Source organism: Seriola aureovittata, chromosome 4 (assembly GCF_021018895.1).
Source record: "Seriola aureovittata isolate HTS-2021-v1 ecotype China chromosome 4, ASM2101889v1, whole genome shotgun sequence".
In the NCBI taxonomy this organism is placed as follows: Eukaryota; Metazoa; Chordata; class Actinopteri; order Carangiformes; family Carangidae; genus Seriola; species Seriola aureovittata.
In genome coordinates, this window is record NC_079367.1 from 26,851,359 (window position 1) to 26,873,142 (window position 21,784).

At 42.2% G+C, this 21,784-nt stretch overlaps 1 protein-coding gene across 5 annotated transcripts in view; it reads left to right on the top strand.

Annotated features, from left to right (window-relative positions):
- The window catches only part of LOC130167532 (spectrin beta chain, non-erythrocytic 4-like), an 87,575-nt gene extending 67,421 nt beyond the window's left edge, over positions 1-20,154 (top strand). For 2 of the 5 annotated variants that reach the window (XM_056373812.1, XM_056373815.1), the window contains 17 exons: positions 1,041-1,265; positions 1,789-1,878; positions 2,200-2,478; positions 2,875-3,005; positions 4,459-4,663; positions 4,959-5,204; positions 6,084-6,218; positions 7,037-7,281; positions 7,714-7,852; positions 8,971-9,055; positions 9,237-9,433; positions 9,675-10,705; positions 10,850-10,910; positions 11,547-11,803; positions 16,416-16,583; positions 17,977-18,019; positions 18,176-20,154. In XM_056373812.1, coding sequence (XP_056229787.1) covers positions 1,041-1,265; positions 1,789-1,878; positions 2,200-2,478; positions 2,875-3,005; positions 4,459-4,663; positions 4,959-5,204; positions 6,084-6,218; positions 7,037-7,281; positions 7,714-7,852; positions 8,971-9,055; positions 9,237-9,433; positions 9,675-10,705; positions 10,850-10,910; positions 11,547-11,803; positions 16,416-16,583; positions 17,977-18,019; positions 18,176-18,493 — 3,855 coding nt within the window. In that variant the 3' untranslated portion in view covers positions 18,494-20,154. The other 3 variants (XR_008827301.1, XR_008827302.1, XM_056373813.1) reach the window with 3 other exon arrangements.
- The last annotated feature ends 1,630 nt before the right edge of the window (positions 20,155-21,784 follow it).

The following is a 21,784-nucleotide window of genomic DNA, read 5'->3' on the forward strand; positions in this document are numbered from 1 at the left end:
TTTCTGTACATGTGATGTTGGGATGTAACTCTTCACCTCCAACTGTGATGATTTGGAGTCAAATCTTTTACGCAGCAAAAAGCAGGCAGCTTTGACCTGGGCTGACACACAGATTCATCCTTTCATCACCTCATGATTTCACCAGACATCTCTCATTCTCCTCTCCCACAGTATGCCGCTTACAGCTTCCTTTAACAGGCCGCCATTAGCACTGCTTTCCCACATCATCTTTACATCAAACCAAACTCCACTACCCAGCATCCATCCTGACAAGGGGTACAGTAACCTTCACTACACTTCATGTCTGTCGACTATGCTTTTGCTGCTTTGGGTTACTTTCAGTCTCATCTTTCCTTTCATGTCCATCTTTTATCAAATGTTGAAATTTCAAAGAAAATTAGAATAATTAAATTCTTTATTGATACAAAGAATACAGTAATTATTTCAGTTGTGATCTTTCTACCATTTGTACTTAAATGATTTAATCTCAGACATTAAAATAAACTAATAATGAATAGATTATTATTGTGGTTGTGTGATCCTGTGTTTTTGGACAGGCCACAAATGGTGACGCACTTTGTGCAGTGTGACTATACACAATATATAAAACAACGTGAAAAAGTTTAATGTTTGAGACTTATAATTTTATGTTGTATTTACAATATTGTTCTAGTAAGTAAAAAATCTTTGACTTGAAATTTCTCTTAATATAAGAAAAAATTTAAATGTAAGTCCAAAAAGTATTAAAACTATTTAAAAACAACTATACGTGTGATTTCATAGTCAACTCAGAGCTTCAGTCAAATTAACAACAAACTATTAATTATTGCGTTTCTGTCTCACTCTTTACATCCCACTCATCTTTATCTTCTCTCCCATGACCACATATTATTCACCTCCACCCAATTTATTCTCTTGTCCTGTCACTTACCTCTTCTCTCCTAATCAACATATCCTCTCTTCCTCCGCCTGTTTTGATAACTTCTACTCTACGCCCGCTCTCCTCCACCATCCTCTTCCTCCTTTTTCATCCCCCTCAGACCATGGAGACCCAGATGGAGGAGTGGTATAAGGAGGTGGGGCAGCTCCAGGTGCAGGCAGCCTCCATCCCACAGCAGACACAGGTCAAGGAGACGGTTGCAGAGCGTCAGGCTGCCGTGGAGGCCAGGATGGTGCGTCTAATCGAGCCGCTGAAGGAGAGACGACGCATCCTGCTGGCATCTAAGGAAGTCCATCAAGTCGGACGAGACCTGGAAGACGAGATTGTGAGTCGGAGGGCTGTCAGTGACACACACACACCCACACACTCATACACACTGTAATGGAAACCTTTAGACAGTATGAAACTTTCACTTCATGTTACACTTTACTTTTATTTGCAGACTGTTTAGTCCAACGCAACAGTTCAACACTGTGGATGCATCCACATTCTTTAAAAAAATCTTGGGATATTTCTTTATCTTAATTTGATTCCACTTGAAAATTCAACTGACATATAATGACAGCAAACAGATACAATAATAATTATTATCGATGACAGTCAAGATATTTCTATGTTTTATTCTCAGTCATTTCTAAAAAAATACATTTGAACTTAACAGTCATATAAACAAAAAAGATCAATTTTGAATTAAGTGTAAAGTGAACATGTGGAATTTGACAGGTTTATGTACATTTTTTAAATATCTTTTACAAATATACATTCATTTTATATAATGTTACATTTAAGGTACATGCAGTGCAGATATGCACTCTCACAGACTAAAATATTCAATACTGTGGTTGTAGTTGTGGGTCCAGGAGCGTCTCCCGATGGCCATGTCTCAGGAGCACGGCTCCACTTTGCAGGCCGTCCAGCAGCTCATGAAGAAGAATCAGGTAAGAAGATCAAAATAGTTTGTGATTTTAAACACAGACTTTAACTAATGCACAACTAAAGTCTGGCTCCCCCTGTTAAGACTTCATCACCACCCTAATTTCAACCAACCGTGGTCAAGTCACAAACAGACTGAAAGGTAATATGTGACAGAGAAACATGATGTGCAACCTCTAGTCCTGATTTAGCTCCATTAACACCTTCTCATGTAACTTATGATGTACTCCCTGTAATATACCGCTGCATCTTCTCATCATTAAAATCAACAGAGAAAACTTTTAAAATGTCTGCTTTCCTGGCCTTGCCCTCTGTGTCTCCTTTAGACACTTCAGAGGGAGCTGCAGGGCCACAGGAGCAGGATCGAGGACGTCTTGGAGAGGGCGGGGATCATCGCCTCCATACGCAGTCCCGAGGCCGACTGTGTCAGGGCCGGCCATGACCAGCTGGCCCACATGTGGGCTCTGCTCTGGGCTGAGACCGAGAGGAGGCAACTGGTCCTGGACGCCATGTACCAGGCTCAGCAGTATTACTTTGACACGGCTGAAGTAGAGGCATGGCTGAGCGAGCAGGAGCTGCACATGATGAACGAGGAGAAGGGGAAGGTGAGTGTATGATTCTCTGAAGTATGCTGAGCATTTCAGGAAAGAACTAAATAATAAATTGCGCATTATCTGCTTCAAAATGAGTACATGTAGTATTTTATCATTAGGAAATAATTTCCTTATAAAGTTTGAGTCATTAGAAAAACTACTTTGAATGGACACATCTCTGTGAAATGTTTAAGCACAAAAACTTAAAATCAAGTCTAAAATCATCAGTCGTGCTCTGACATTCTTCTCTTTTTGTTGGACCCTAATTTGAGCATGACTCTTTCCTCTTTACATAGACTTTTACATAGAGGCAGGACTGAGCTTTTATCCTGTCTGTGTATGTACGGTATATACTGTTTTTTAAAACTGAAACTCTTCCCTGCATGTGCCGTTTCATCCTCCCACTAGGATGAGCCAAGTACACTGCAGCTGCTGAAGAAACACTTGGTCCTGGAACAGACCATCGAGGACTATGCTGAGACCATCGGCCTGCTGTCACAGCAGTGTCGACAGCTGCTGGAGATGGGACATCCTGACTGGTGAGCATGTAAACACACACACACACACACACACACACACACACACACACACAGATAAAACCCACATGATCTAACACAGATTTCTTACCACAAAATAAATTACAGGAATGCTTGTATTTTCCACATCATAACCACAATAGAAAGTACTTGATTTTTCAGTTTTCAGTTCATCTTTCTGCGTATGTTTGACCTGTTGAAGACAAATATCAAGATTGACCAAAGATGAAAGAAATGTGATGATATCTTTGGTTGTGGTTCCAAAACAGTGCTTCTACATCACACGGTGACCGAGGTTCATAGATGGCCGCATGCTGTATGTATGCTAAAAAAATTGTTTGCAAAGTTGGCTTCTGCTTCCAAGCCAGGACCAGGTCTACATTCTCCTCCTCCTCCTTGGATTTTTTTTCCATACACATAAAAACTACTGTTGCAATGGCTTGGTTCATACTTAGCTTAATAAATAGCAGTGCAGATGGATGACCCACGCCAACAACCTTTTATTCTCATCTGCTGACTTGTGCCGTAGCCTACGATTCAGGTGTTATCATTGTGCAGTCTGCATACATCAACCTTGATGCCATACCGAAGTTTATTAGATCCATGTCGCATAGTGTGGCCTACATAAACTTGATTGCTGAAGTTTCACAGCCTGTAGCGGCTTAAGACAAGCAACAGGGTTGCTAATGAAACATACAATAAATGAAATATGAGAAAGCCAAACACCAACATTTGCAATTCAGAGCCCCATTTACTTAGTATTGGTCAGGGGTTGTTTGGTGTTTTATTAACCCAGACAAGGACAATATTTTCTTAATAAAAATTAGCTTAATAATACGCACACAAACTAGAATTATCACCGTCAAGTTGCAGTTAATTAGCATGTGAATTCTTTAGTCATGGTCAAAAACGTGTTTTGTGAGGTCACAGCGGCCTTGAGCTTTGACCTTTAACCACCAAAATCTAATCAGTTCATCTCTTAGTCCCAGTGAATGTTTGTACCAAATTTTAAGAAATTCTGTGAAGGCTGAGATATTCCATTCATAAGGCCAAAAACATGTTTTGTAAGGTCACAGTGATCTTGAACTTTGACCATGGGCGTTTTACTGATTAGATTGTGGTGGTCAGAGGTCAAACATCACTGTGACCTCACAAAACACATTTTTGGCCATGACTTATGAATTCATACACTAATTATAACAATTTAACTTAATGTCTAATAGGATAAAATGAAGTGATGACATTTTATATCCAAGAGGTCAAAGGTCAACCTCACTGTGACGTCCTAATTTTGTGCAAAAAAAACTTCTGGCTATTATTCAACTCTGTAACTCAGGACGGGGAGGTTGTGACCATATTTCCTGTAACTTGACGGTTGATGGAGACATACAACCACGAGGCAGTCATACTAGTTTTTGTACTTGACCTGACACACTTTCTCTTCTCTCTTCGACAGTGAGCAAATCAGCAAGCGTCAGTCGCAGATCGACCGTCTGTACGTGTCTCTGAAGGACCTGGTGGAGGAGAGGAAGAGCCGTCTGGAGCAGCAGTACTGGCTCTACCAGCTCAACAGAGAGGTGGATGAGCTGGAACAGTGGATTGCTCAGAGGGAGGTGGTTGCCAGCTCGCCCGAACTGGGTCAAGACTATGAGCATGTCACAGTAAGTATGTCATCAGATGGTGTCTGTGGATGAATAATAGATTTAAAAAAACATTTTTATAAGCCACATACTGAAACAACACTGGTCTCTTTTGATTGTTTATTAAGTCAATTAATTATTCATTAACAGCAGCTTATAAATCTGCTCTGTGAATGAGTGACTAATTGAAAAAAGCATCTGGAGAATAATAGATGTGCAATTACAAACAATATAAAACATAAAATTTCAACATATTTTATTCTGATCTTTTTATATTTCATTTCCTTTCTTACCTCCACCCCTACTGCACCTCCAGGTCCTGCAGGAGAAGTTCACAGAATTTGCTTCAGAGACGGGCAGTGTGGGACAGGAACGAGTGACAGCTGTCAACCAGATGGTGGACGAGCTCATCGACTATGGCCACTCGGAGGCTGCCACCATTGCCGAATGGAAGGATGGGGTGAACGAGGCCTGGGCCGACCTACTGGAGCTCATGGAGACCAGGGCACAGATGCTTGCCGCGTCACACCAGCTGCACAAGTTCTTCTCCGACTGCAGAGAGGTAAGGAGCCTGAGGAACAAAGCTGACGTGGAATGATACAGTGAAATGCAAGAAGAAACAAGAACACAATAAGCTGTGTCCCAATTCAGGGGCCACATCCTTCAAAGGACACGGTCTATGAAGGTGTGGTCCTTCGCAGATTTCCACTTTGCATCACCAGCTGTGCCCGCCCTTATTGTTGCATCGCAAAGTGCAGCTCGTCACCGAGCAACTGTGATAACCCATTACTTTGCTCACAAAATTTTGAGGTTTTAAGGCCTTTGATCGTTAGCTGTTGAACTGAGCTGAAACCCAATACTTACATTTAAAAGTGTAATCCTCAGGCTCTGTTGGTGTTGTTTGCTGTCATACTATTTTCATTACCAGCATGCATTGAATCTTGGGATAGGTTGGGTGATGAAAAGAAGGACGCATTTGAAGGAGTACTCAAAATGGGACAGCCTAGCTGAGACGCAATCAGTCTTAAAATGCAGCCTCTGAAGGATGCGGTCCCTGAATTGGGAAACATTTTTTAGAAGGAACAGTTTAATTTCAACAGATTTTGTCCATGCATCTTCTTTGCATATTTAAAGTTTAAGTGTTTTTTGGTGAGAATAGAGAATGTAAATGAAATTAAATGAAATAAGAACAGAAGGTATTCTATTGTAAGCAGAAAATTAGTATCATTGATTTTTTTTTTTTTTTTTTGTCCAGTTTTTTCTGAGGTGTTTAGAGCGACACACTGTCAACAGACATGTATTTTGGAGTTCATTTTTACAGTTTTGAAAAGATTAGATGAATCAATTTGGCTTCATGTGTGCCTGAAAGATGCTTGTGAAAGATGCTTGTGTACCTGTATACATGGAGCACTTCTGCACGGCTTTATGGTTTTTTTTTCAGGTCCTGACTCAGATTGAGGACAAACATCGAAGACTGCCAGAAGTTCGGGCTCGGCAGGGCAGCACTGCCAATACCAGCACCCTACAGAGACTGCTGCACAGCTTCGAACAGGACATACAGTTGCTGGTCACGCAGGTACAGACACAAGCGCATGAACAGACAGCATGTAGAATTAACTGCTGCAATAGGAGGGAGGGAAGAATCACAAAGACTTCCCTCAGTGATAATCACTGTAGGATTTTTTTTAATGCTAATATTGATTGCTTTCACATTTACTTATCCAGCGGCTCTTGTTTAGCATGCATGCTCTCTTTAGCACGCCATGCCTCACATGCATAGAGACATGAGGTGGAGGTGATCATTTTGAATCAGTAAAATAACAATAATGATTACTACTACTATTTATATTATTTTCATGTGTCTTCATACACAAAAGCCTCAATTTACATGGACTAAATTGTTGTCCCAGTACAATATCAGTTATTGTACTCTATTTTGTTATATTGTGTTCTACTTTACAGTGTATTGTTAAACGTATGATAGAAACTTTGATGTGATTAATTTGTTATCATTATGTTAAATTGGAAATAAAAGTTGAATTGGAAATAGATTGACAGTAAAAAATCTCTGGTTATTTGTGAATCTGAATCTTCGTGGAAAAACTGTCTTCTTACTCTGCATTTAATTTTGCTTTGTCTAGTCTGTCATGCACCTGGGGAACAGAAACAGTGGTACATTTTATTGAAGAACGATGCAAAATCACAGCTGCTCTGTGTCAACTCAGAGCCTGCACCTCTTGGCCCTGACTAAACACAGCTGTCAGAGCATCTGTGTTTTCTGCGTCATTTGGAAAACAAACTCTCTCTTTTCATTTCCTTTTCCGTTTTTTAATATCTGATTCTTCCTTGTTCAGCTTAGCTTCTTTCTAAACTCTTCTCTCCCCACTCTTCTAGGTGCGTCAGCTACAGGAGAGTGCAGCCCAGCTAAGGACGGTGTATGCCGGCGAGAAGGCCGAAGCCATCGCGTGCCGCGAGCACGAAGTGATGCAGTGCTGGAAAGAGCTGCTGACATCCTGTGAGGAATGTCGCTTGCAAATCACCACAGAGACAGACAAGCTGAGGTTCTTCGGCATGGTCCGAGATCAGATCATGTGGATGGACTCGATCATCTGTCAGATAGGGACAGGAGAGAAGCCCAGGTATTTTCACCACAGCAGCAGGAAACAAAGACTGTGGTTGACTGTGTCAACCTCAGGGTTAAATCAAGCTGGTAGGAGTGTGTACAGTTTTCACAATCTAAAATGACCTGGACGAGCAGAGTTATAGTTTCAGCATAATTAATCTCAGTTTGTGTCAGACTCAGGGGCAAACTTGTTATTACCAGATAGTATACAGTATCAATGCACTGTATATTATCTGGTAATTACCAATGTAGCAGCAAATATCGAGTCATCCTGCGTTTCAGCATTATGTGGCTTTTTAATTTTAGTTATAATTAGTTAGCCAAAATGCAGTAGAGACATAACATTCTGGTGTGGTGTGGCTACGCACGCTACAGTGTGGTAGCCAATAGTCTAAAAAACTATGTGTGCTGGTGAGCTAAGTGTCTGTTGGCTATGTGGTTCCTGCAGGGACGTGTCCTCAGTGGAGGTGCTGATGAATTATCACCAGAGTCTGAAGAGCGAAGTGGAGGCTCGCAACAGGAGCACACTGGAGTGTATCGAGATGGGAAAGACCCTGCTGGCTGCTAGAAACCCTGCGGCTGAAGAGGTGAGACGAGGAAATGTGATGATGAGAATAAACTTCAGTTAATGGTTTACAAGGGAAACTGATTCACTGCAGCAGCAATCAGTTCAAAAGAAAATAATTAAAACATTGTTTTTATATAGCATCTCCTTTAAAAAGATGTTGATGAGTAGCCAGGGCCCCATGAACTGTGGAAAAAAAAAAAGTGTTTTTGAATTAAGCCTTTAGACTTTTGAGGAAGAATGGACGGCCTCGAAAGTACTATTATTTTAAAACCCAGATGTTTCTTATTCAAGCAACAGACTTCTCAGATGCTGTGTCTAAATTCAGGTACCTCTATACTCAAACTTGCTATTTTGAGTGCATAAGTGCATACCCAGATAGTGCGCTCAAAATGGTCAAAATATTTAGTGTAAAATGATCAACAATGCTCATCCTCAATGGTTGCCATCTTGTACAAATACAAAAATTTACCTTCCAGGGTGAAAGCATGTACAATATGCACAATGTGAAAACTGTGATAAGGATTTTGAATTTCAAAAGCATTTCCATCTTAAGATAGAGGAATGGATAGAATACTCAATAATGTAAAATGGACTTATACTTCTATAGCAGTTTTCTAGTCTTACTGTCCACTCAAAGCGCTTTACACTACACATTCACCCATTCACTCACACATTCATACATCACACTCATACGCACAGTCATACACTGATGGAACTGCCATCAGGGGCAACGTGGGGTTCAGTATCTTGCCCAAGGATACTTCGACATGAGAGGAGCCAGGGATCAAACCACCAATCTTTTTAATTAGTGGACGACCAGCTCTACCTCCTGAGCCACAGCTGCCCCGGTGATCCCAGTGATCCCAATGATCCCAATGATCCCAGTGATCCCAATGATACAAATGGAAAAACAAAAATAACATAAAACACAAAGATGTAAATAAGAAAATAGAATAATAAAAGCAAGTACTAAAATCAAGTTACCAAAATCTCAACTAGAAACTGAACTAAAACTAAAAACTAGCGCCAAATTCTAGATATATACAACAGTAGTTCCTGGAAATATTCTGTACATGTACACAGTGCAAGATATTTTAGCACTGATTTTGAGTATGACGTTGTGATTTTGATTCTCAGATCAAGGAGAAGCTGGACAAGGTGGTTGCTAAGCAACTTGAGCTGTCTGAGAAGTGGGACAGGCACTGGGAAGTCCTACAGCAATGTGAGCACACGCACACTCACACACAAACCTCAATGCTTTCATAAAACATACACAGATGTACGAACACACAGAGACACAACACAAATAAATTATAAATACACATGTATTGTTCAAGTGGAGAATGTGAAATAAAAAAATAGAGAATAAAATGTTATTTTTGTTTCTTCTCTCCTCCCCTCAGTGTTGGAGGTTCACCAGTTTGCACAGGATGCCGTGGTGGCGGAGGCTTGGCTGACCGCTCAGGAGCCGTTTATTAGCAGCAGTGAGCTGGGCGCGAGTGTAGATGAGGTCGAACAGCTGATTCGTCGACATGAAGCCTTCCGCAAAGCTGCCGCCACCTGGGAGGAGCGATTCAGCTCACTGCGGCGACTCACCACGGTAATATCGCCACCTTCATCATCATCATCATCATCATCATCATCATTGTGTAAATACACACATACACAATCTGACCAGTGTAAGAGAGTTTCTGCTGATTTGTAAGTTCTGAAAACACTATAATTGTAATCTAACAGTTGAGGATTTCCGATATGGAGAAATATGTATATGAATATCATCCATTCATTTCAGGGTCCCGTGTGACTTTGATTTTAAAGCTGGTTCTATTTTCTTTCCACAGGTAGAGAAGTTAAAAGCAGAGCAAAGTAAACTACCCCCAACCCCTCTGCTGGGTCGTAAAGTCTTCCTGGACCCCCAAGACGCCTGTCCCAGTGCATCCACCCTCCCCCGCCTCCCGATATCCCCTGTTATGAGGCAGACCATCTATGAACAGAATGAAGCTAGCTCTCCTCCCTCACCCTCGCCTGCCACCCCTACACCCTCTCCGTCTTCTGTGGTTCGTCGGCTGGGGTCAACAGTTGCCAACTACACCCCTGTAATGAATGGCTCCAGCTACCGCCACACCCTGGAGGCACGGCAGGGCAGCGTGGTGGGTGTGGCTGCAGGACTAGGCCAGCCCGCACCTTCCTCGATTGCATCTATTGCCACGGCAGCCATGCTAGTCTCAGCCAACCAGGTACGAGAAAACGCCAGCACGGTGAGAGACCAGGCAACGAAGGCAATGAGTCACCTGCAGCCAGTGCAGGCAGCAAGGGAAGTGGAGGTGAAATCATCCCCGTATCTAAGGCAACCTAAAATCAAACACATGGATGACGCAGTGACGCCTCTGCTCGTAGCCAGCAGGCTGGAGAAGGTGAGAGAAAGGGGTAGAGAGAGAGAGATGATGATGGGAGAGATAGGGACAGAGAGAGCAGAGGTGGCGGTCATGGCCGAGGTGGTACTCCAGGAGCCGAGAGAGCGTCTGCACAGCGAGCCCACCAGAGGGCCTCGGGGATCCAGGACTGACCCATTGGGCCACGCTGAGCCCCAGGTCCAGACGCAGACTTACCACAGGGACCACAGGATAGAACGGCAGCTGTCCAGCGAGCAGCTGATCCAAGCACGCAGGGACGAGCTGCCTCAGGAGGTGTGGAGGGAACAGGCCGAGAGGCGGGAGAGACGGACACTGGAGAGACAAACGTCCAGCGAGCAGGAGGGCCACGGGAGCCACGAGGGCCGGCGGCGGGAGAGGGACCGACACCGGCTCGAAAGACAGGAATCCAGTGAGCATGACACCGGGAAGGAGCACTCAGACAGACGCTCAGGAGGAGGGTGAGACTGTGTTGGTGTTTGTTGTCATTTAGGTTGAGTTATTTGTCTTGTGTAATGTGTTGTATAGTTAGTAGTTGATTGTGCAGGAAAAAAACATGAAGATGAATTCCAGCGTGACTGTCTCATTTGCTCATTTTTCCACAGAGAAAAGAGATCCACCCTGGCAGAAATTGTAGAGCAGCTGCAAGAAAGAGAAGCAGCACAGGTCTGGGGCTTTATGTTTTATGTATTATGTCATTCTTTCATTCAGTTTTATTTAAATACTCATTCCGAGTTCGAGCTACATTTTTATAGTTCATTTGGGGGAGGTTTTTTTTTTCTTTTTTGAAAACAAAACAAAACAAATTTCACCTACCGCCACTATTTTCTTAATGTGTTGTTTTGTATCAGTTTGTTCAGGAGATCACTACATCAATCCATGATGAAGTTTACTCTAGTTTTCTCAAAGTTGAAATTGAAACCCACAATAGCTTGAGAAGCGTTCATCTCAGAAAATGAACAGCAGCATCTACTTGCACCACATATTGTACCTCATAGGATTTCATCTTAAGAGTTAGCTATGTAAACAGAGAATTAGCTATATAGACAGAGACAACTGGGTTCTGTAGAGTATATGTAATATGCAGTATATGTGAATTGGTTAATAAATCTGGTGGATGAGTCAGTCTGCTTCGTTAGAGTGACCCCTGCTAACCTGCTAGTGGGTGGGAATCACAGGGAAAACTTATATACATTACGTGATGAAAAAGAAAGAAAAGAACATCAACCACTTAACATTGTTTTTTACTTTCAAACCTTGAACCAAATTTTTACTGGCTCTATCACCCCTCCCCTCCCTCAGGCCCGTGGTGAGGTGCCCCGCCTCCCTAATGGGTTACCAGAGAAGTCTTCCCGTCCCGACCGGCCTCGAGCTCGGGACAGACCCAAACCACGGCGCCGACCACGACCCAAAGAACCAGGAGAGACGACGCGGCGGTCTAGGTCCGCTCCAGCTCAGAGCAGCCCAGCAGTGCCCCAGCCGCCAACACACACCGCACACCATGAGGGCTTCCTTTTCCGCAAGCTGGACATCGAGAGTCTGAAGAAAAGCACCAACAGGTGGGTGTTCAGGGTCATAATGATAATCATAACACATGGAGGAGATGATAGGTGATGTAGAGGGTTAGGATGGACACTGGTGTCATGAGTATCAGACATGTGCATGGTCAAATAGTACTTGAAAATAATGCTGACAATTTAATTTGGCGCTTTAGGAAGGTTACAGGTACAGGTCTGACCTGTACCAGATGGGTGGAGTTTACCACAAAAAAGCTATTAAAATATTGTCAAGTAATTCAAGGACTGAAGTCGAAACACACGAAAACAAAGAAACTAAAAAAGTATTTTCAAATACTGTTTGACTTATGTTGGTTGTAGCACATGTCATTGTACTTGCTGTTTCGCATGACATCACAGCACCGTCAATTTATGGATTCAAAAATGATGACAGGTGCATGACTTTAGCATGCTAAGCTAGCAAGCTAACACACTCCGCTGACACATGTTGAACAGATGCATGACTGACACCAGCTCAGATCATGATCACATGGTGCCGCATTGGTTGCCTTGGTGTGTGGGTCGACATGATATTGCCAATACTCAGCTAAGCTTTGGACATACCGTATGTTTCTATATCTCACATACATTAACATTTACCTGTTTTGATTCAAAGGATCTTATGACATTTGGATATTTGCCCATTTATTCTACAGTGGAATTAAAAGGCATTTTGTCGGTTTTCTATCTGCTTCCAAAGAATCTGAACATTGACAAACTAGCAATTATTTGACTGTTTCCTGTAATTGACAGAAATATACAAGTCGCATAATTAAGACCGGTATCTGGTGGAAAGGTTTAGTTGTGAATGAATGATATATCACTATTTATTGTGATGCTTGTTGCCTGCTCTCAGCACTGTCAGTGAAGGTGCAGTGCCTGACAGTTGATAGTGGTAGATTACAGTTGATGATTTGTATTGAAAAATAATAGATCCATCTTAATCCATCATGATCATATTTCTGCCTCACTACATTACCTACCTAACTGACTTTCTACAGTGTTAATTTATGCAGCAGCACTGCAAGTTTCTAAGTTTGTAGTGTTGTCCACATTTAAGCAGTTATATAATGAAGACACATGAGCGTGCAGAAAATGAAATATTAGACTATCCCATTGATAATGGCACCAGGAGACTATGTTATTCTCATATCAGGCTGCAGCTTCTGAATATTTGATGTACAGTATGTCATCTCTGATCATCAGCATCAGTATTTGAAGACAACAGTTACATGAATTCAAACAGCAGCTCACCGCATGTGAAAACTTCATGCATGATGCTGACGATGCCTCCTGATCTAACACGAGCCCAGAGTAAAACACAGCAGAAGTGGTTGGATGCTGTGGGAGTGAAGGTTGATGGTTAAAGCTAGTGATGGCGCACACTGCTTTGTGACCTGTCGCTTAGCCCCTGCGCACACACGTACACACCTGTACACACACACTACCTGACCTCTACAGATGACTGGCCTGCTTCCTCCGGAGAGACACAGACGGAAACGTCTCTCTGCACTGTCCCTTATTGGCTGAGCTGACCACACACAGCTATAAGCTCATCCCCTCCCAGCTAAGGATGAGTCCCACGCACGCGTCCACTCAAGGCAATGGATGAATGTCTCGTATGTACATGCCCTGTTATGTACATAGCAAGGTAAAGCATAATCCTGAATGGCTTAAATCTGCACAAGTGTGAATCTCCAAACAGCTCCTCCTTAGACTTATTGTATGCTCTCTTTTTGATTTGAGTTTGATTGGAGGAGAAGATCTGCAGGATAGACCTTTTCCTCCAGTCAATACTGGGGAAGAGAGGTTAGTCTGTGAGGAAAGATTGAGATTCAACCTGTCTCTGTTACATAGCTACATGACGAGACACTGGGTATGTTTATGTGCACATTAATATTCTGGTATTATTCAGGATATCCAAGTTTTCCCTATGAAAATATATGGTGCGTGTGAACGGTGCCTATTCTTTATCAACTTTAGTTGACTCCAATGACCAACTGATTTTGTTTGGTACAAAAGTTCACATCACTTTTGGCTTTGAGCTGTCATTGGTCAGTTTCTAATTAAAGGATTCTTTCATCAGTTTGTCAGAAGAGCTGAAACATCTTCTCAAGGTTTTCTGTCCATATTCTAAGATAATGAAAAATATACTACTGTGAAGGATTGTAAAATCTTGACACTTCATTTTAACAAAGATAAAGGTTTTTGTTAGAATAGAACAACTGCTCCTATGAAACGTGTGGTGTCTGTACTCTGTGCAGTCACAAACTCTGTCACACTGTGTGAGATGGGTCTCATAAACTCTTGGTTGTAGTCTGTGTCAGGCGTATGATATCCATGGGCATAGATTTGGGTATGAACAGTAGGGATATGTCCCTACCAGTTTTTAACAATCTCAAACAATCTGGCCATTTTCACTCCGCCTGCAGCATTGCCAGGTGTGTGTGTTTCCTGCAGAGTGTTAGATATTATAATGAATAAACAGGGGCATGGGGTGTACTCGACGCAGATTTAAGTAGCTGCAGCTCGGCAGTAGTAGCAGGAGAGTTGATGATGAACTGTGTAGAGTCTGAAGCGGTGTGTATGTATTTATAGCTTAAATGTTTTAAAAGTCACAGAACTGAAAACATCTTTATTGGACAAAACTAACATCAGCTCAAATCATATATCATAATATCAGAAAAAAATAAAACACGATACAAGTCTGATTTCAGCAAATACATATTCAATAAAATAGAGCAAGTGCATATAAAAAACTGTGTATTTTGGCTGTCCAACACAAAATGTCTCTACCTCTACACCTTTGACGATATCTATTTTGTAGATATCAGTGGTGTGATAAATGCTCGGTGAATCATAGTGCTATGACGTAAGGTCAGAGACATGTCATTAACTGGTATTTTCATGTTTTGGGTAGTAGCTAAACTATATAACTTTTGCCCATAGAACCACTGCTATGCATCAGAAGACTCAGAAAAAGAGGAGGGCAAGAGTGTGAACCTGTGAACCCGGCCGTTACCGGGGAAATGAGCACAACATGGAAGTTCAATTCTGCAAAAGGAATTTAAGATAAATTAATTTTTTTTTAGCAGTGGCAGCTTCCTAGTGAATTCTGTGTCATTTCATGTTGTACTTTTTGTTTGTAGACGTGCGTCAGAGCAGCAGTCACTTTGTGAAAACTTCTGACAACGTCAGAATTTTTTGTCTTTGGTCACAGTACAATCAAGGACCACCATTTTTGACATCCAGACACATTTCTCTCACAACTGTTAACTTCCATCTGGGGCAGCCCAAAATCACACAGTATTAATCGGCCTCTTGACAACGTCTCTGTGGCCAAGACGGATGGGACATGTTCTTGTTGAATTCTAATGAAAATAATGGTTGACAAAAATGTAACTTTAAGTCCTCTTTCTAGCTCCTTCCAGACCTTTCTACCATTAAGCAGAGGTCAGAAGTAGAGCTAGAGTTATAAACCAGACTTGGCTTATTGCAGATTCATCAGTATAAGTGTGTATATGTTTCAATAAGTAACAAGAAATAACAGAACAGAAATGCCAATCTAGGTTTGAGGTAGTTTAGAATCATGTCACCTTTATAAAGGTTGTTCACCAGAGAGCACTGAGAAGTTGTTTCAACTCTAAAATACCCCATTCTTTGAAAAAACAAATATAATGGATCTGTATCAAGATTGTTGCTTATCTTATGTGTTTATATTTGAAAAATTACTATTGGCCAAAATATCGTGGTCAGATTTTTTCAACCTCCCATATATGGATATCAGGCTCAAAAATCCATTGGTCAGCCTATTGTTGGAAGTTACAGAAAAGGCTGTGCAGTAAAGGAAAATTTCTGACACTGTTGCCTCTTAGTAGGATCGTCAAAAAAGACACTTTCCCAAAAAACTTCACTCTCTTATTATGATAGTTTTCTGAGACCTAATTTCCCTTATCTTCTGTTAAATTCAACCAGGGCAGATCACATGCACCGTTGTGTAAGTTGTGTTTCCATTACACAGAGGTATTTGAAATTGGGATATAAAGCTGCACACAGACAGCTTGCTCTGAATAATACCTATACTTGGGTGTCAGTAGTTGACTGGAATGCTGTGTGCATGTAAACACACTCAGAGGGAAAAGATGCATGACCAGACTTTAAACTGTGTTGTTGCCAAAATGCCATTTAACCAAACTCCTCTTTCTTGTTTCTCCTCTCCTCCTCGGTGCTGCTGGCTGCTCCTCTCGTCTCCTCCAAGGTAAGTCATATATGAGCCCCACACACAGACACACAAAGTGTACATAGCCTCCCTCCCCACCCGTCCATCTCCCTCCTCCTCCGTCCGTCCGTCTGTTTGTGCGTTCGTCTGTGTTTGTTCAGCAGTGTGTTTCCACCTCCCTTCTTGGCGCCGGTTCATCCCGCCTACCTACCTGTCTGCTCTGGTCAGGTGAGTGAGGTGTTAGCTTAGCAAGAGCGACTCTGCAACTCTACCTGACTCCTCGCATCTCCCCCCAACCACACCACCTCCCCACCTTCCCCGTACTCTCCCCTCCACCTTCCCCTCCTCCTCCACTCTCACTCCCCTCGCCCTCCCGGCCTTCCCACACCACAGCAGGTCATGGGTCAACCTGTACTGCGTGCTAAACAAAGGGGAGATGGGTTTCTACAAGGACGCCAAGAACACCACCACGCCCTACAACAACGAGCCGCTGCTCAACCTCTCCCACTGCCACTGCGACGTCACCAACGGCTACAAGAAGAAGAAGAATGTCTTCACGCTCAAGTAAGCAGCTGTTTTCATTCTTATGTTTACAGTTTTGTTTCTGTACTTTTTAAACACAGGCACAAATGTGTGTTTTGTGCAGGACTGTTAAATGTCTGGCTCTTTTAGAGTGGATGTTGTTTCGCCTTCCTCCTAAACGGGGGGCAGTAGTTTGGGATAAAGGGTGGACAATCGGACGATCTTATAACGTGCACGATCTTGCGCTGGCAGATGAGCTACTTTTAAGACAAATCATTACAGATCGTGCCATTAAAATGTGCTATATTTAGATATTTAAGTTCAATCACTACTAACCAGCCAATTGTTAACTGCTAAACAGCTAGCACGCTAACTGCAGATGGCAATGGCAGTCCTTGATCTGCTCTACAGGTTGGGCAAGCTTGGCATAGCGCCCCATGTAGCAGCTCATCTCCTGAGCAGAGCAAGAACCACTGTTACCAGTTTGCAGTCCAAGACAGTGTAGTTACAATCCATCCGCTGTATGAGAGACCTGCTGCAGCCAGGGAAACATGAAGCAGGAGTCAGGGCAGAGACTGAACTTTCAAATCAAAACACTTACATACAGCACCTCATAAATAAATAACAGCGCTGTCAAAACCAATACTCCATGTCAACTAAGCAAAAGGTGATTGGTTGTGACACAATTTGTAAACAAAAGACAACATTGGCCCAGATTTACGTTGGAACACAACTTCTCTTGGAATTAGTTTTCACTTTTTAGGATTTCGTCACATGAACAGTATAAAAGCACAATTTGGGACCAAATTCAGTCTGAATCGAATCTACTTGATCAGTGGATCTGCTCGTGTGGTGCGTTCATGTTTTGTTCAACTCTGGGGATCTTTGACTCATGAATTTACATGGTCCACCAAAACCAACTTGTCGTAAAGTTTCTCTTCAGACATGTTTTTAAGTATGTAAAAATCCTCTGCTATGATTAATATCTTGTTCAACGTGGTTTTCCCACATAAAAAGTGAAATAAAAAGTAAAACTGGAGCTGGAATGAAATCTACTCCTACCTCCTCATTAAGAAATTCTGGATCAGGCCTTGTGCCCCGCCCACCACCGCTGCTTACACTAGGTTGACAGGTGAAACAATAGCGCGTGTCAAGATGAGCTGTGGCACTCTAATGAAAGGTGTTACTGAGTTGCATCAAGGGAAATTTAGGGTCAAGTGTTTAGGGAGCTTAGCTCAAAGTCAGGATATCACGGCCTCTGTTGCTTCCGTTTTGACCATTCTTTTTTTAAATGTGTGTCTTTTAAGTTGTCCAACTTGATTTAATTACAGTAATTGCAAACACTATTGGAGCCAGGTCTTTCCTAAAAACAAATATTCATACTATATTTGGCACTACACTGTTTGAAAGTTTGATTCCTCTCCTCTTGTTGCAGAACGAAGGACGGCAGCGAGTTTTTGTTTCATGCTAAAGATGAGGTGAGACGTTTCTGTGTTTCTGTTCACATCTCAGAACAATTGAAGGAGTTGTAACATTGGATTTATTTCAATGATCACTCAGACACTAACATATAAATAATAAATAACTAATCAGCTGACATCTGTGATCCCTCGCCTCCCACTCTCTCCCTCTAGGAGGACCTCAAAGCGTGGGTGAACAACATTACCGCCAGTATTACAGAGCACGAGGAGATTGCCAAATGGGGTCAGCCCCAACCAACTACCTCATCCACCGACGAGGGTACGCGCCGCGACGGCAGCAAGGCGGACAACAGGTCAGAGCGAGGCGGCGAGCGCTCAGACCGGGCCGAGCGAATCGAGAGGGCAGACAAAGAAAGGGAGAAAGAGAGGGAGAAGGAGAAGGAGAGGGAGAGAGGCGAACGGTCGGAGAGGTCGGATCGGGGTGGGAAGTCGGACACGAAGCGCTCAGAAAAGTCCGGTAAGAAAAAGTGAGCTGGTCGACAGATCGGTCGGGATCGAAGAGTATGAACTCCGGGTGGGAGGCGGGGCTGTAGACTGGTAGTGAACGCCTCCCTCCTTCTCTCCACCTCCAACACTTTCAACTAAGAGGTTGTGTTTGGATGGAAAGTGACACACAGGACAGAAGGATTGACCCAGGCTCACTCATAGGACGGACAGGACGAAATTTGGAGCAGGAGACATATTTCTCCCTCTCTCTCTGTCTCTCTCTCCTCTGTGTCTCTGTGAGAACACACAGAGTCACTGACGCCCCCTGGTGGCTGTTTCAGAAAACTGCCAAGGGTGGAGTTTTGTGCTGCTGAACCCCGGGCAGCGTTAACGCGAGAGAGAGACGGGACACGTATCACGTTAACTTGAAGGCTGTTACTGATTGCTGGTAGTGCGATAAAACGTAGCTCATACTGTTCCACATACTGTTTGTTTTTTCTATGAGATGAGCTCTATCTGTATGTACTTCTCGTCTGTCTGTCCTATCTACTGTATCTATCTGTCTGTCTGTAAGTTGAGACATCCTACACTAGGTCTTATTACTCCTCGGAAATCGAAAGAAAATGAAATTATGCCAAAATGTTTTACAGACATACAAACTTAGAGAAACTTTTTTGCTAACCGTTCTCCACTTTGTCCCATCTGTCTCGAGGTCTGCCCATGACAAAACATGGAATTGAAGCTGATTTTACTTTGATACCAAACAACACTGATACCACATTCATCCAAACCCATCACGGATGAATCGACACTGCTGAACAGCTGCTGTGCTGATTTTAGGAAGATGGAAAGATGATGATTTAAGATGAGAGGAGTACAGGGGCGACCGAAGTGAACATCAAAACAAGAGGAAAGCTGAAATTTTTAATTGTTGATCAGAAATTAATAGAAACGCATCCAAAGGCTTGAAATCCAGATTAAAGGAAAGATCAAAACCCTGAAATTAGCTTGAAATGTTCTCGAGTTTAATATTGGAAAGAGCAAACGGAGAAACTTCCCTTTGTTTATGTAGGATTTATTAAGGATCAAAGATTTTCTCATGAAGATTTCTGCAGGACAGATGATCAACAAGGTCTTAAATCTGTGACATAAAGACTACTGGATGGCGCGGTCGCTGCAGCCACTTGTCTTATTCATAAAGATAATAAAGACAGATGCACAGTTCTTGGATCAGTGGTCAGAAAGAGATGGTAGACTGTGGTTCCCAGGGGCCTCATTCATTAAAATATTGTTTAATTTTTCTTTTTTAATGTTTAAAAAAAATGATAAAACTGCAAAAAAAATATTCCCTTAAGTTCCTACTTTGGGTAACTGAGATTTAAGTTTTAATATATTTGGTAACAACGTTGGTAGAATTCATTTTATCCTGCTGATTTTAGCATCAAGATCAGTTTTCCATAAACAACATGTTTGGCTTACGTCATAAGCACAAGAATCTGCACCTGGCATTGATTTTAATGAGTGAGGCCCTCAGGCTGAAAACAGGCCTCATCCACTCTTTTTTTCTCTTACAACATCGAACCACTCGATGGATTTTCTCTTTGATTAATTCACACAAATCTGTTGCATCCATTTTTATATAGAAATCAAAATATCTTCTGTGTGTGTGTGTGTGTGTGTACATATCTTTCTAATGTTGTGTGGACGTTTTGGGAAAGTGAACACATTTTGGCCGATCACAACTTTAAAGGGCTGTTTTATGGTTAACACTTGGCTTTAAGGTTTAGAATTAGGCTTTTTGTGATGGTTAAGGTTGGGATAAAAGGAAATTATGTCAAGTGTCCTCACAGCTATAGAAAGATCAGTGTGTGTGTGTGTGTGTGTGTGTGTGTGTGTGTGTGTGTGTGTGTGTGTGTGTGTGTGTGTGTGTGTGTGTGTTTGTGTGTTGTGTGTGTGTGTGTGTGTGTGTGTGTTGTGTGTTGTGTGTTTGCGTGTGCTGCTGCTCTCCGCTCCCAGGGTCTCCATAGCTCTCAGGTTATTTATGTTGGTGTGTGCTTACCGTGTGCTTCACGTGTTAATATGTTTGTCCCCTCAGACGCAACCTCAGTCTTCCAGACATGCCCAATCTACAACAGACCTACTCACACTCACACACACGCACACACGCACACACACACACACAGAGAAGTATATAACTCAGCAGGTTTAACATGTTAAATGTTATAAACATGTTGCAGAGTGTAAAATGTCATCATCCCATCAGTGTAGAGTTAGACAGGAATGAATGACTGAACTAGAATGGCACTCAGTAGAACATGTACCTCCGCCAAGGCCAAATATTAACAAAAATGTCCAAAAATGTTGCGTTAGCCTATGTTAATGTTATCTTGCAATATAAAGACAAGTGATGAAAAATTTCTTGGACCCTTTAACTAGACAAGCACCAAAATTTAACGGCTTCTTCCCCTGCCCAAGTCCATGTCCCTCCACCGAGTCCAGTGCAAGTCGGTTCAGTACTTTTTACATAATAAACACACACGGGTGAAAACATGACCCCTGTGGCGGAGGTAATAAATGACACACAGGTGACAGCCAGGATATCAGACTGACCAAATATTAAAAAAAAAAAAAAAAGAAGAGGTCAAACTGTGTAAGTCGTGAGATTGCATGTTTTGCTTGGAGAGAAATCACTCGTCTAAAGAAGCTTGTCTTTGCTGCCCACTGACTCTGCATCCACACATCAGTTTATGTTTGATTTCTTGTAAACTCACCACAAAGCCATAAACAGAGAAACAATAACACAAAAAGAAAACTGAGAATAATCAGCTGTTGGATTTTGTGAAGCACGGGCAGACTACAGTTACTGTCCCGCCCTGGTTGGAGATTCCTGGTCAGATAGCATTTAAAATCCTTTTTTTTTTTTTTTTTTTTTTTTACATCTTTTAAATAACAATGCTGTCTCAATATCACTGCTACTGTAAGAAAATATTTTTCACTTCAGTTCTAATATTTTTAACTCTTTCAGTTAAAGTCCAGCTGAAATGATCCTGCATGTTTTTGTCTGCTACAGCACACATATCTACCAAAAAGGAAAGATTTATATTTTATATTTTTTTGGTTTCATGATACGTAGTTGAAGAACCTATTTCAATACAGCCAATCAAATTACTCTGTTTTGAACCACATTTGTTTAAAGCAGTAACGTCAGCGCTCTGTCACAGGCGGAGCAGAGGGACACACTGACTAACAGCCAGTCAGCAGCTGGAGCTTATCTCTGTGACCTTGTAGGACTGTCCCTCATGCAGTTGATGAGATTGTCCTAAATGAGGCTCAAGC